Source organism: Coffea arabica, chromosome 1e, assembly GCF_036785885.1.
Source record: "Coffea arabica cultivar ET-39 chromosome 1e, Coffea Arabica ET-39 HiFi, whole genome shotgun sequence".
Taxonomy (NCBI): Eukaryota; Viridiplantae; Streptophyta; class Magnoliopsida; order Gentianales; family Rubiaceae; genus Coffea; species Coffea arabica.
This window is the reverse complement of record NC_092311.1, coordinates 45,807,170-45,822,553: the sequence shown is the minus strand read 5'-3', so window position 1 is coordinate 45,822,553 and position 15,384 is coordinate 45,807,170. Positions and strand designations below refer to the sequence as shown.

The 15,384-nt window shown below is 34.8% G+C and overlaps 1 protein-coding gene across 1 annotated transcript; it reads left to right on the top strand.

The window, feature by feature from the left end:
- The first annotated feature begins 7,608 nt into the window (after positions 1-7,608).
- LOC113706835 (aspartic proteinase 36) lies at positions 7,609-13,404 on the top strand. The gene is made up of 10 exons (XM_027228864.2): positions 7,609-8,140; positions 8,602-8,731; positions 8,837-9,084; positions 9,181-9,408; positions 10,566-10,728; positions 10,887-10,966; positions 11,081-11,177; positions 11,627-11,693; positions 12,165-12,236; positions 12,955-13,404. The coding sequence occupies exons 1-10, from the start codon at positions 7,884-7,886 to the stop codon at positions 13,128-13,130; spliced, it is 1,518 nt and encodes a 505-aa protein (XP_027084665.1). The 5' UTR covers positions 7,609-7,883; the 3' UTR covers positions 13,131-13,404.
- Positions 13,405-15,384: the final 1,980 nt, after the last annotated feature.

Below are 15,384 nucleotides of genomic sequence, written 5' to 3'. Positions count from 1 at the left end.
TGCAGCTAAATTAAATTAGTTTTTGAAAATAATATATCGATACAAAAAACTTGTTGTGACAGAAATTTGATTTAATATTCATTACTTTGAGATGCAATCACATATCAAGATTAGATAGTTATCCATTAGACAAAATAATATAAAAGTCATAGCTTTGAATTACACGGAAAATGATAATTTTCTCCACCCCACAGCAACAAATCCAAGCTCCGTCGCTGACGGTCTCTCTGCCTCCGTCACAGGTCTGGGTGATAAGTGGTAGCCCTTGAAGGCAAGAGACCAAAAGCACATGCAAATTACAGAAACCCCATTGTATCCATTCCTTCCTTGTATCTTTTTTTTTTTTTTTGTCGCAACGATAGATGTCCTATAATCTAATTTAGTCTAGTCTAAGGGGAAGGGAAGGGGGTTCGATGTGAGTACAGACTCCATCGATGAAGGTCAATTAAGACCACCACAAATTGTGGCAAATTTGTGGGAGGCAGGGAAGGTGATGACCACTGGACCAAATGGCCAGTGGCCATTCCTTCCTTGTATCATTTCATTGCATTATACATACTCCGTAAAAAGGAGTTATTTCATACCAATAGCAATATTGCATGCTTTGTGTTATTTCATACTAATGATCAATTTTCGTGTAGTGTATGATCATATGGAGCTTTAGAACATTAATGTTAGTTTTGCAAGAAGTTTAATCTAAATTATCAGGCAAAGTAATCTACAAATTCCCAGAGTATATATAAATGTTCTAAACGCGTATATAATGAAAAAAATCGGTCATCGGTTCGATTTGAAATTTTTTCATTGGTTATATTGATTTCAGGTTTAAGTAATTGATTTTTTTTTTCCTTTCTATTCTTATTGTATATAAACTATCATTGTAGTGAGACCCTGCAAAAAAGTTGAGTCAAGTTTAGTCTTCCTAAAATCAAGCACAGTAATGGTAATGCATAGTATCATTATTTCATTGCCTGATCATCATCTATAAGTCAAAAAGATCAATCGCAATACATACATATATATATATCCGTGTGTGTGGTGTATATTGGCAATTGCTCAAAAAAAATCATGTAAAATACTTAAATGCATCAGCTAGTCCTTATGAAATAAGTAAGATAGATGAACTAACTCATGCAATGTTACATTATGTCAGTGATCTTCATTTTCTTGATTGATTGTTACAAGTTAATTAGTCAAAAAAAAAAAGTCAGTGACAAGAGAGTTACTGTGCTAGTTAGGCTTCAGCGAGTGGCAAAGCCTGTTATCTGTCCTCCCCGTGTAAAATAAGTTCAAAAAAGATGCGAGTTCGCTGTTGCTATCAGTCCTTGATCAGTCTGCACTCTTGATCATTCTTGATCATTACTGAATAATACCAGAATTCCTTCTTCTCCAAAGGCGTTCTTCGTTTATCTTTCACCTTTCTGAAGATTGAATTAGTGACTTCTACTGCCACTTTATCTTGCAATTATTGCTAATTTGCTGATTGAAAAAAGAAAAAATGTATAAATATAAGGAAAAAGGTAATAATTACTTGTACGTTTTTTCAATAGTAAGTTATATGTAATATGGGTATATTAACGAGCGTCGTCATTGGACACCTAACCCTTAAGTGATGACATTTAACTTTCAATGCTCAATCTCCTTCCAATTCAGAACATGCTTCTACTCAATAGATCGTTTCAGATGGATTGATTCCGTATCCATACCTGATAAATTTATTCTTTAGATGCTTATATATTAGTTAATTGTTTAAAGCAAGCTAATAAAGAACTTCCATGGGAATGGAAAAAATGACGTTGGGAGAGCTACCCTCCTATGGGGTTCGACCCGGTTCGAACAGGATTAATCGCAGACCGTAAAACGGATGCGAGCACCTGTGGTTTATACCAAAATAAATAAATAAATAAAGAACTCATGAATTGTTCTCGTTACCATCTCACGTAGTCTAGTCATGTACAACTCGATGCATGCCACTACAAACCTCGATGGTAGTTGTATACTACGTGAAAAATATAGCATTCATTGCATACTAGTCACCCATAATTTTTTTTTTTGGGTTAAATCATGGCATTATTTCAAATGACAAATATAATAGACGAATTTGCTTCATAATTACGAATTTTCTCCTTCTTAGTTCACCTTACAGAAAAATTTTTAAAAAAAAGGCCCTGGGAATTACTTGTTCCTTGTGAAAGACAATATAATAGCTAGAAATTTAGTGCAACAGCAATGTTCTTTTGAGAAAGACAAACATACCATACAACGTTTTGGAACATTTATTAGCTACTCGATCAAAAATTTGTTACACTAACGAACCATAAGCTGAAAAGAACCTTAAGAATTGATCAGTTTATAATCTGTTAAAACGTTCTTACTTGAATATATATATATATATACACACACACACACACTTACTTTCGCATTAAAAAAACTTTACCATTACCATGCACAGTTTGAATTTGACAACCCTGCCCAAAATCTCATCTGAAAGGCCCGACTACCAAATTTCTTTCCTCTTGTTTTAAGTGAAAGAAGAGGAAGGCTAGATCTGCTTGGAGGCTTGAGCTTTCTACCCTATCACTGGATGGACTCTAAAAGGGTTTATTTCTTATTGGAGGCCATTGAGCTCCTTAATGGCCCTCTCGTCGGTCTCTCTGGTGTAGTTACCCACTGGGCTGGCTGAGTATAGCCCGGTGGATTTGAGTTGATCATTAGCACTACTGCTCTTTAACAAACAAGTTTGGTAATGGCATACGCCAGGCCCATTTTCAGTACACATATACTTACAAATTGATGCACCAATGAACCGTTAAGTGAAAGAAGAACCATTCAAATCAGTTGCTTTGCCAACAGCTCCCATACATATGGAATTTGTAACTAATTGTTGGCATGCATGCGATGTTTGTAAACACCATTATGCTCAGACTCGGAGCAAATTTATAATTTCGTGAAGGAAAAAAAGGGCTTTTTTTTCTCATACTTCTCTGAGTACAATGATCATGGAAGCATGTAGACTATTTTGCTCTGCATTATGTTGTCTCAGCAATATAAGACTAGTAATCTCAGGAGTTGATTGTTATTCTTTTGTACACGAGTGTTAAGCCAATTATAAGAATATAAATGAGGCTGCATTTGCATTTTTTTTTTCTGAATTTTCCACATATCTATTTTTTTGCAGTACACAAATGTTGTTTATTAATACAGCAATCGATCATCGAGATATTGTTTATTTATTAATACACAAAATTTTGTCTATTCTTATAATACACAAACGGTCAACTACCAAATAATCCAGCAAACCGACCATCAAGAAAAAAAAAAATGAATGCATCTTTATTGATCTTCATAATGATAGATATAGGTCCTTTATCGTAGTTAAGGATGGCAATGGCACGGCCACCCGCCCCATGGAGGGCTAATGGGGAGGGGGCAAGGGAAATTTTTTCCCCGCCGCTTAGAAACGCCACCCGCTTTAAAAAAAATAAATATAATATATAATTTAATTAGTTACAAACTTATGATAATGATATTATTAGTTATATATATTATATAATGTATATTAGTATATGTAATGTAATTGATATTATCAATTATATTAATAATTATATATATATACTAATACAAATTATTAATTGGTTATACTAAATTTACTAATACATTTATACTAAATCTCTAATTATACTTAATACAATAACATTTTTTTCTCAAAAAAAAAAGCACAAGCACAATAATGAATTAGTGATTGTATTTGTGCCAAAAGTGAAAACTCGACTACTTTAGTTGTATTTATTTCATCATGTTGGATTGTATTCAAATAACTTCTGTTTGTTTGTTTTTATAAGTTTCAATTGTGAAATTACAATGAATAATAATTTGATGATGTGTTGATATTTTAGTACTTGATTATTTGCTAAAATTTAACTATAATAAAATTATATAATAAATTTTTATTAGTTCCACGAGTACAATCACAGGGGAAGTGGGGCGGGGCCGGGGGGAATTTGTAGGCAACGGGTCTCCCGCCCCAACCCGGCCCCGTTGCCCTCCTTAATCGTAGTATGAGTCACACCTACCAAACCAAAACTCATCAGACACTCAATCCTCCTTTGATATAGGCTTTCAATTAGATGATTTCATTAATCAGCCAATGGTTTCTGGATCCTCCTTGATAGTTTCGCAAGAAAAGGGACACCTGTGTGGTTAATGCTTGACTGCGTCATACGTATAAAGTTCCAAAGCCAAACAGACCACAGGGCTTAAACTTGATGATGTCTTGTCTTCTATAACCAAAAAGAAAGAACAAATATTTGATGTGCCTGTCATTAATTTTAAATTACATTCACACACACACAAAAAAAAAATCACAATAAATATATACTGACAGTGTATACACTTTCACCATTAGATACAAAACACATAATCCGAATTTGAGTTTGAAACTCAAATTTTGCACATGTATCGTATATCTAACCGTGATAGTATAATTCGAATTTAAAATTGAAACTCAAATTTTGTATATATGTCATATATTCAACCATGATAGTGTATACACCGTCAGTGTATATAAGATTTCCTGATAAACAAATATACTCTCTATCAACAACGATATGCTGTTACGCATTTAGGTATAACGCGTTTTAGCAACACAACAGATTAGCCCAGTTGACCAAATATTACCAATGCCAACCAGGGAAAGTTCAATCCCTTTTTCCTAATAAATAAACAAAGACCAAACTGCAGAATTAGTTGAATTCAAGCAAAAGTGAACCGACCAAGGGTATGACTCAGAATCATAAAAATTTTGTGGAAGTCCCAATTCGGGAAGTTACTACTGTATCAGCTGAATGTTTCAAATTGGACTGGGACACTTGTCTTGCGGTTTTACTTGGCAAGGGAGACTAGAAATAAATAAACAGAAAGTATTAAGGAGAGCAAAGAAGATGATCAAATAATGCAAGTATTTTAGGGTGCTAATTGAATTCTAAACTGCATCACTCCTCCTTGCGTCACTAGCCCTAGCCCGGGAAAAATAAAGGAAACAGAGGTAGGAATATTTCATTTCAAGGCTTCGAAATTGTATGACTTTGTAATTGTAAGTATGAAAGGTTCCGTTTCACCATGGCCTGCACTTCTCACAAACATACTTGAAAACTAATCTTTTTATATAAAAAAAAATGATAATTTCATGTCAATATCTGTACTAATAACAGTAAGTACATCGATCAAACATGATACAAATACATAAATATGAAACTTATATACAATTTAAATCTCAAAAAGAAAAAAAAATATGTGGATATATTTGAGGTCGAGATTTCAATGTTCAAAGTGTTTGGATAGCACAAATATCTCAAATAATATTTCGCTTGCATCATAAACACATTTCCCGACCCATCTTTTTATATTCTCAATTATCTTTTTATCTCACATACATCATGTAACAAAAAGTGCTACAGCAATTATTCCAAATAATATTTCAAATAATACTCTATCCAAACTTCTTTGACCCTTGTGATCGAGGCAGAGAAAAGATGGCTAATAGCTTATCTAAATCTGAATGAAAGTTTGTGTGTTGTTGGGATGCAAGATCCAAAACCAATGTTAAAAGTGGTATTATTTCTTCTGCCTTTTCTTTCCAAATGTCTCTCTTAAAATTGTTGTATTCACACCAAATTAATTAATTAAGAAACCTCCACTACAAGGTGGCCTTTATTAAAGTAAAGCAATCACCTTTTAATAATTTTTTGCTTTAAAAAGAGTACGACATATGCGACCATGTAAAGCACAGGTTTTAATGGTACAAAAACAATCAATAAGAAAACAGGCGGCATAGAACATATCGTAGACGGCATTTTTTTTTTTTTTTTTTTTTTTGTCTTTGATGAAACAAGTATTTGGACAAGAATGAGATTGAGCATTAAAAGTTGATCTCACAATTACAAAAGCAAAAGAAAGCAAAAGCAAAAAATCAAATGTAAGTGGCCATTGTTTATTCTTCTTTCGAAAAAGACCGACCATGCAACTATGCAAGTAAAACTTATTAAATATAAATGAGCACTTGGTTTTTTGTTAAAGTGCAAAGTTAGACTCCCAACATCAAGAATAATTGTGATTCAAACTCTAAAAAGTAGGATCCCATCCATCAAGAAGTTTCGTGCCTCCTTTAGCATCTCAAAAAGATGCAGCACACAACAGTTATTTGAATGCTAATAAACTCACTTTCTACCAATTTTAGGGAAAGCCCACCAACTTAAAAGTGAAGTGAAAATTATTGCAGTCAATGTAGAGAGAAAATGATAAAGGAAAGAAAAGCTAGAATGCACTTTTGCCACAAGGATTTTCGACGAAATTAAAAATTAATCCAAATGATTAATTCAAACAGCATGCGAAAGAGAGAGAGAGGGAGCAACGTTAATTTAGTAATAGACAATACCACACAAGTTCGAGTTCAATATATAGCCGTAAATTGAACAGTAAGTACTTTTTTTTTCTGAAAAGAAAGCTTTAAATCTTTCTCATTAGTCGGGCCCCTTGCCTCTTTGATTGTCTTAATCATTTTGAGGCAATAGTTTTGTACTTGGCTTTTCACCAAGTACATGATAATTACGAGTACTTAACCATCTAATTGCCGGCCTTCAAGAAAGTTTTCTAGATACAGTGAGGGCTGTACTACTTACTATTCATAACAATTTTCTTTTTTGCCCTGCGTTGACACTTTTGCATGCGTTAGTAGTGTATAAGCCTAAAAAACACGATGATATTAATCCCTTGTAGTCATTACACACGATAATCACAACATGGCTTTGACCATTCTTCCATCACAATTGCTTTTCTAAACAATGCTGAATTATTTTCTTGACATGATCGTAATCGAAAAGTTCGACCGACATTCAGTCTGCTAGTAACTTTGTCCAAAGAAACTTTTGATTTTTCCCATTTTTTTTCCCTTTGTGTTAATGGTTAATATTTCATGAGAAACCCAAGTTGTTTATTAAAGTTTTTATTTTTTTTTTAACAAAAAAAAAAATAATGGTGTTTGCCCCAAAGTAAAACAAGAGATTCCCATGTATCTGAGTCCCTCTTTCTTTTTCTTTTTTTTGTTTGGTTTTGTGTTTTGGTTTTGATAAAGATGGAATGAAGATTGACTATGCCTTCTTCTTGCCTTATTATTCTACTGTTGACTCATCCATCCAGATACACGTCAAAACTTAGAAGCTTCTGTAGCCAGTTGTCAACATATGATATCAACTGTTCTAAGAGCCAACACATAGAAATTAAAGATCTTTGATAATGATATTTGACAGCAATCAAATTGCTAAAAATTCTCATTAGTAGCGTATTTTCTCTTTCTTTTCACTTTTCCTTTTTGAGGAAACATATACTTTTTTTTTCCTTTTTTTTTTTGGGTTGGCAGTGATAGTTCTTTTCTTCTTTTTTTTGAGGAAATATATAATTACTTCCTTGCTAAGGTAAAACTTTTTCATATATACAATATATAAAAAGAAAAATAAAAAGTATTTATCTCATATAAATGCAACGTAATCAAAATGATTTGAATCTTCTTCTGTTATCTGGTTGTTGGCTCCCGGACTTTCTTCTCTCCTCTCTTTCCCAGAAAAGACTGAACAGGAAGATAACCTTCATAAACAGCAGCTTCCCTCAATCTTTGCTTCCTCATTTTATTCTTCCTTTTTCAAAACATCACACCTACCCACACACCTAAATACCCGCATATATCCAACTCCCAATTGACCCGATTCACCTATTTAACCGTTGGCTCAGGATCGAACTTTTCAAGATTTGAATTTCCAAGACTTGATTTTTATTAACTGTAATAGAGAAAAAGTTGATAGGAAGAAGTGGGAAACCAATATAGGGGAAAAATGGTAGTGGCGGCAGCCGGAAGATATGGGTTGGTGGTGGTTTTGGCCTGGGTGGTCTTTCCGGCGGCTATCGTGTTGTGTGGAGAAATGGGGTTGACCTTCCAGCTGGAGAGGGCCTTTCCGACGAGTCATGGTGTCCCACTTGGTGAACTCCGGGCACGTGATCGGTCCAGACACGGCCGGTTCTTGCAGCAATCTTCTCTTGGTGGAGTTGTTGATTTCCCTGTTGAAGGCACCTATGACCCTTTTGTTGTTGGGTATAGTTCTTTATTAATTCTATAATTATTGATAATTATGTGAATTATGGCCGCTCTTTCTCTCTCTCTTTTTTTTTTCCAGTTTCTGTTAGTTGTTTTATATTTCAGTGTAGATTTAAGGTATCTTTGTGTCTTAAAGTAATGTTCTTGATGGTTTCTTGGCTTAATTGTTTTATAGATTTAAGCAAATTACGCTTTATTATTTGGTGAATATATGTTCTTTACTTTTGTTACTTTTATTAATTTTTTACCTTTTCTTCGGTCAACAGTTGTTTGCTTGACATTTCTATTGAAGACTTAATGAGCTTTGGCGGTGTTTGTCTCTATCTTGCATGTTTAGTTCTTTGAACTGTGAGAATTAGTGGGGATTTTGGCTTTTCTCTTTGTGATTGATAGACGGAGTATTTTGTTGTTAGATTAATAAAACTTAATGGTATTTATGATTATTTTTTGGTTTTTAGGCTGTACTTTACAAGAGTTCTACTAGGTTCACCACCGAAAGAATTCTATGTACAGATTGATACTGGAAGTGATGTTTTGTGGGTTAGTTGCGCATCCTGCAATGGTTGCCCTACATCTAGTGGACTCCAGGTAATTACACAAATTCTGCCTTAAAAGTGTTCAATTTTTACTGCCTGTTTTGGATTTTGTCATGAAGTATTCTTCTGGACAGTGAAAGTTTGTTTCTATTAACAGATCCAGCTTGAGTTCTTTGATCCGTCAGGTTCACCGACAGCTTCACCGATTTCATGTTCTGACCAGAAATGTGCGCTTGGAATTCAGTCTTCTGACTCGGAGTGTTCTAATGGTAATCAATGCAGTTACACTTTCCAGTATGGAGACGGTAGTGGGACATCAGGGTATTATGTGTCAGACTTGATGCATTTTGATACCATTGCTGGTAACTCTGTGACGTCAAATTCTTCAGCTAAAGTTGCCTTTGGGTAAGCTAAAGCTGAATTATTTGAATTATAGATTGTTTTGAGTTTTGCAGATTTGTCTTGACCATCTCTGTTGTACACTTGACATTTGGTGGACAGTTGTAGCACATCACAGACTGGTGACTTGACAAAGTCTGATAGAGCAGTTGATGGAATTTTTGGGTTTGGGCAGCAAGGTATGTCTGTGATTGCACAACTTGCTTCACAAGGAGCGATACCAAACGCATTCTCTCATTGCTTGAAAGGAGGTAACGGTGGTGGAGGTATCCTGGTTCTTGGTCAGGTCATCCACCCGAATATTGTTTACACTCCCCTTGTCCAGTCACAGTATGTATTTTCTATCCTGCATTGGAACATTCAGGTCTTGCTTTTTTATTAGGTTCAGCATCCTTTCTTGTTCATGTCTACAGCTTCTCGTTGATATTGATGTCCAATGGACCTCATAGAAGCCAATATTGTCTGGCTTGCGCTTATGTCAACAGTTAGCAGAAATAGGAATTACAGCTTTGTTGGTTGAGCAGCCATTGGATTAAATTGCATGGTGTCCTATGCTGTGTGGTTAATTGTTAGTCCAGAGTTGCAGACCCAGAACCATATCTATACTTTATGGCCTGCCAGTGTGAATCCTTCTCATAAAGGATTTTAAATGTAATTTGGCAGATAAAATGGAATGCAGTAGCCGCTTTGGCGTGTGAATTTAAGTTCTAATTGAGAAAGGAAGTCAAGGTTAGAAATTGAGATGTCAGAAATTTGGCCTGTGGGTTTGTTACTCTTAGAGAGCATTGGTTTACCAAATCCCAGTGACCTAAACTCCCCAAATTTCTAACACCTTCTATCCCTGGGGTAGAAAAAGTGAGATTACTGAATATCAAGAGGTATTTCTTTGGACAATTTGGACATGTAGTAATGGTTCATGGAAAGTAATTTAGCCATTTGTTATTTGTAAAAGGGACCTTTTTTTAGTGATCAGTTGAGCTCTGATTATGCGTTCAAATTTTTTAAACTTAAGATAGGTGTCTATTTTGAAATATGGAGCCAATAACTTTTCATGGGTAATTCTTTTGACCGATAAAAAGTCAGACACAATTACTGTGTCTAATCGAATAAATTCAGGATTATCTTTTCCAAACATAGTGGTAAGAATAGAAAACCCTGGCTACTAATGAAATACATTTGTAGATAACCATGTAGATAAATTAACAGAAATTCAAACTTAAGTTTAAGCATTTGTGCTGGATAACCATTGACAGCCACCTGCTTCTCTTCTCTTGTGTTTTTTGTATTGAATCTGTTTGCAAGCTTAGAGTTATAAAAAAAAAGAAAATGGAATTCTAGATGAGGCTAGTTTAGTACTTCATTTTTCTCACTGCCCACTCCCCATTTTTCTCAATCTATACTAAAATTCTTATCTTTATATTGTGGTTTTTTTGGATTTTTTGGAACACTGGAATTGGAGTCAGGTTCACACTCTCTCTTTCTTTCAGGCCACATTACAATCTGAATCTTCAGAGCATTGCTGTGAATGGGCAGTCAGTGCCTATTGATTCACAAGTATTTACAACTTCAAGCACCCGAGGAACTATTGTTGATTCTGGAACTACTCTGGCATACCTTGCAGAGGAGGCTTATGATCCTTTTGTTGATGCTGTAGGTTTTTATGGAACCTGTCGGATGCTTGACTCATTTGAGTTGGGCGACATTTCTTAGTTGTTTTTGCACTAGATGAATATTGGCGTGCACAGGGTAGCACATCTGTGAGTGTGTCATGCATCAATAGTTTACTCAAAATATGGTTTTCATTGCAGATTAATCAAATTGTTCTACAATCAGTACGTGCTTTTGTTTCTCGGGGAAGTCAGTGTTATTTAGTCACCTCCACCTCCAGGTTATTATTAATGATTTGTGAACCACTTTTCCATGTTGTTGAGTATTCCTTTGTTATCTATTACGGAGTATAATAATACTTAAAAACTGACGAATGTATTCTTTTTCTGTTTAGTGTCTCTGACATATTTCCCAAAGTTAGTTTAAACTTCGCTGGTGGTGCGTCAATGGTGTTAAATCCTCAGGACTACCTTTTACAGCAGAACTCCATTGTGAGTAGAAATTTATATTGAAGTGAATATTGATAGAGTTTTCAGTTAACCTGGTTTGAAGTTGGAATGCTGTCCTTCCCCATATTTAACAATTTACCCCTAAAGACCCTTACTTTGTCATTTTCTGACTCAAATTGATCTTGTTGATGTAAATTGCTTGTGAAATGGCGGTCCTACAGATCATCAGTTCCAAGTTAGTTGCCAAATATTTTTCTCTTGATAAAAATTGACTTATTTGTGATCTAAGTTTTCAGAAATTGTTTTGGAGTACCTCATTTGGCCCCTTAAAGTTTCAAATTTGATTATTTTCAATATTTTGGTTGAGAATGAGGAATTTAGTGCAAATTTGATAGGCTCCCATCTCCCTGATGTTCACAAAGGACCGTTCTTGGAAAACTTGTTCTTGCACATGTACATATAAAATTGATTTGCCAGCTCATTTTTGGCAGAATGGTGCAGCAGTCTGGTGCATCGGCTTTCAGAAAATTCAGGGTCAAGGGTTGACAATTCTTGGAGGTGAGTCCTTGACAGGTTCAGTCCCCATTGGGCAGATATGACTTGTAAATTGGTAAATGAAAAATTACTATATGAGCAAAATGGGCCCTATATTTTGGATTAACTCCAGAGGAGATCCAAACTTATGGTGCAATGTTCACATCCAGGTGTGCTAGCCACTTGTCTTGTGTCGAACATTTTTCCTGATTTATCCTTGTTATTTGCCTTTCGGTCTTTTGTCATACACATGATGGGCCATTTCTAACCGGCTTTCAACAATTTTATCTAATACAATTTTTCTTTGATTTTTCAATGTCTGAAACCTTGTTAAGGATTCATCTCTGATTGATCATTTAGTATGAGCCTTCAATGTGATGCCAGAGATACATGTTCAGTATTTCTGGTTTGTCCTCTTGTTTTGTCATGAAAATGTCTGAATGAAACTGGAATTTGTTTCCTATTTTTCTTCATTATTTGTTTCCTTTCATGCAGACCTTGTTCTGAAAGACAAGATTGTTGTTTATGATTTGGCTGGCCAAAGGATTGGATGGGCTAACTATGACTGTAAGTTCCCATATCAAGAGCATTTTCCAGCCGTTGACTTGATTTTTACAGTGCCTTCTATTCATCATTTATCTGATTGGATTAAAAGGGGAAACTTGGATTAAAAGTGTGAGTGTTTTCTCTGATACAGATGCATTTGAAATTCAGTTTTTAGTTCAAGATTCGCAGAATTTGGGGTTTGTCTATTCTTTTTATGAAGTGTAAATAGCTGAAAGAAGACACTAGTTTATTTTTCTCACTGAATAAATCGGATATGGATTTGTCTCTGTATATCTAAAGCTTAAATATATGGTCATACTTTAGACCTAGGCATGGAAGTAATTGAGCATTTATGGTCATTAGGTAAGACCTGATATCATGTATCCTTTTGCGGAAATTGGATGTAATCTTGAGCCACTCGGGATCTGAAGCTGAATGTTAAGCTTGCTTCAATGCTTTACGCGAGTATAACTTGAGCAGCTCGATAATCACATATTGTCTTATGGGGTTCTTGATCTTGAGAAGATTATTATTATGCTTTCACACAGAGTATTATTATGTGTCAATAATTTTGATATTAGATGGCGGTCATGCAGCTGGGGGGCTCATTCATGAGTAGACAGTTGAGCTAAAAACTTGAGCATATAAAGTTTCTCTGTACCATGTAAAGAAAAGTCCATCTCCCATCACGGTTATAACAGTAATTTATCCTAACAAACTTCTAACTATGTCTAATCAGGTTCCTCGCCAGTAAATGTCTCAGCAACCCCAAGTACAGGGAAAAGTGAATATGTAAATGCTGGGCAGATTGATAATAACAGTTCATCCCGCGATGATCTTCACAGTCAGATATTAGTCACCATCCTGGTTTTCTTCTTGTACGCGTTAGTATATGGAGAATTCTCAGTTTTGTGACATCAATAGGGAAATTTTTGGACTGGAATTCTATTTCTTTGTATAGCTTCTAGCTGGTATTTAATTTATAGCAATTGGCAGGATACATTGTTATAGTTTTGGACAGGCTGGTATGTCTGTATTATTACTTTGGCCTTGTTCTGTTCTCGGCCGCTCATTTACCAGCAGATGTAGAATGACTGGCCTCACAAGGGCCCTGTTGTACATTAGACACGAACCAGATTCTTGGATTTACACCTCATTAATACAGAGATTCTCATCTGTTTGTTTTAAAGAGAGTGTTGAGTTTATGCTTGTTCTCTCTACAAGTATGAGATGCCTGTGGTTAGTAATTTGCATGTCATTGTGAAGAGGAAGGAAAGCATATCTTAGGAAGTTTGAACCCTCGACCTAAAGCTCAAAAAAGAATTTTAAATCTCTCAAGAGGAATTTCAAATCCCTTTGATGATTAATTTGTCTATAAGACAAGTTGATTAAACAAATGTCCAGTCTTAGGATTAGTTAGTGCGTCACTATGTCTAGACATCACAAACTACAAAGAATCAACACTAGCAGCAGATTATCTGTTATGTTCTTGATGCCATTCCTCTTTGGGATGAGCCAAGATTTAATCCTATTGCATTAATGACTTGTATTATGGGGATTGATAACTTGTATTATCTATGTGCAAATCTAAGATGGATGAATGTGAATTTAACTTTCCCTTTCACTTCTGTTAATTGAGATGAATTAACTTCATTTCTTCCTTTGTTTTGATTAAAAAATTTCTTACTTTTTCGATGAACATATTTTTCAATCTCTTTTTTATCTCACGTACATCAAATCGTTACAGCACATTTTTCTACAAAAACTTCTAAATATAGCGGCCTAAATGTGACCGCATCATGGCCGTCCACACAATTCTTTGGCTTATGATTTCATGTGCATATTCCTTTTCTTTAAGTGACAAAATGGTTGCATCCATATTTTCCGTAAATTAATGCGGAAAACAAAAGCAAGTTTGTCATACAATGTGACGCGGTACTGCGATGATAGTGGGTCCCTACATTGTCAATTGAATTGCAATTGACAAAATGGTTGCATCCACAATCTAGAAGGCAAAATTTTCGTCCCATCAATTGGCACGTTAAGCGGCTTTACTTAAGAAAATTTAGACAGGTGCGTGGTGCACTCGTCTGGTTCGATGGTGATTCAATCTCCTTTGAATTATTTTTAGGTCTCTCTTCCTCCTCCTCCTCCTTCTCCTTTTAATATAGGATAAAATAGATTATATAACAGTTATCATCTCGAAAAAAAATTCATCATTTTCGTCCCAAACTTTTTTTATTAAAATCAATTTTGTCCTTAATAGTTTTTTTTTTTTTTATGAATGTAGTCCTTCAAGTTTTATTTGTTGCAGAGAGAAACTGGGATAAAAAATAGAAACTAGTTTTTTTCTCCCCCCAAATTAAGGCATCGTTGCAGCTGTTCTTCTTCTTCCGATTGTTCTCCCTTTCCAGCTAGTAGACTCGCCGGAATTTTCCCACTCTCTCACATCTAAGAACACAGAAACAATATATGCATCCAAGTTCTGTTTAAAACTTAAAACAATAAGAAATAAAGGAAATAGATTTTGAAGGAAAATAGATATATTTTCCTTACAACCCACTTGATGTTAGTTTCTGCGACCAGTAAAATCCACAATAGATAACAGTTTCTCTTCTTATGCAAACACATATCACACACACATAATCACATATTCATTTTTATTGTTACATCCTGGCATTTACACAAGCAGTTGGAGGGCATTAATTGACATTACTCTTCCTTTTGAGCAATTGGTGTATAATCCAACTTAGGCCAAATGTTTTAATCCAATTCTTTCTCCCATGATAGCATATTTACAAAGGGACAAAAAAAGGACTTAGTTCCAAAACTATTTGTCTTGAAGTCTAAAACAAGATGTGAGGCAAGAAAGATATAGGAATTACTTTAGAGAGCCATATCGAGCTTGGTTTTGATGGTGTAGTAATACAATGGTCGGCTCAGTGTTGATGTGCTCTTCATCCTATTATCCGCTTTTTTTTTTCAAATGAGAAATTTGGAGAGAATCTCAGTAAAGTTAAAAGCCGATGGTGGATTTGGAGTTGAGATCTGAGTATATTTGGATCCTAGATTTTTCGAGATAATTTTTTGAAAAAAATATTATAATACTTTTTTTATATGATACATACAAGATTAAAAGATGGGTAATAAATGTGTTTACGATAAAATG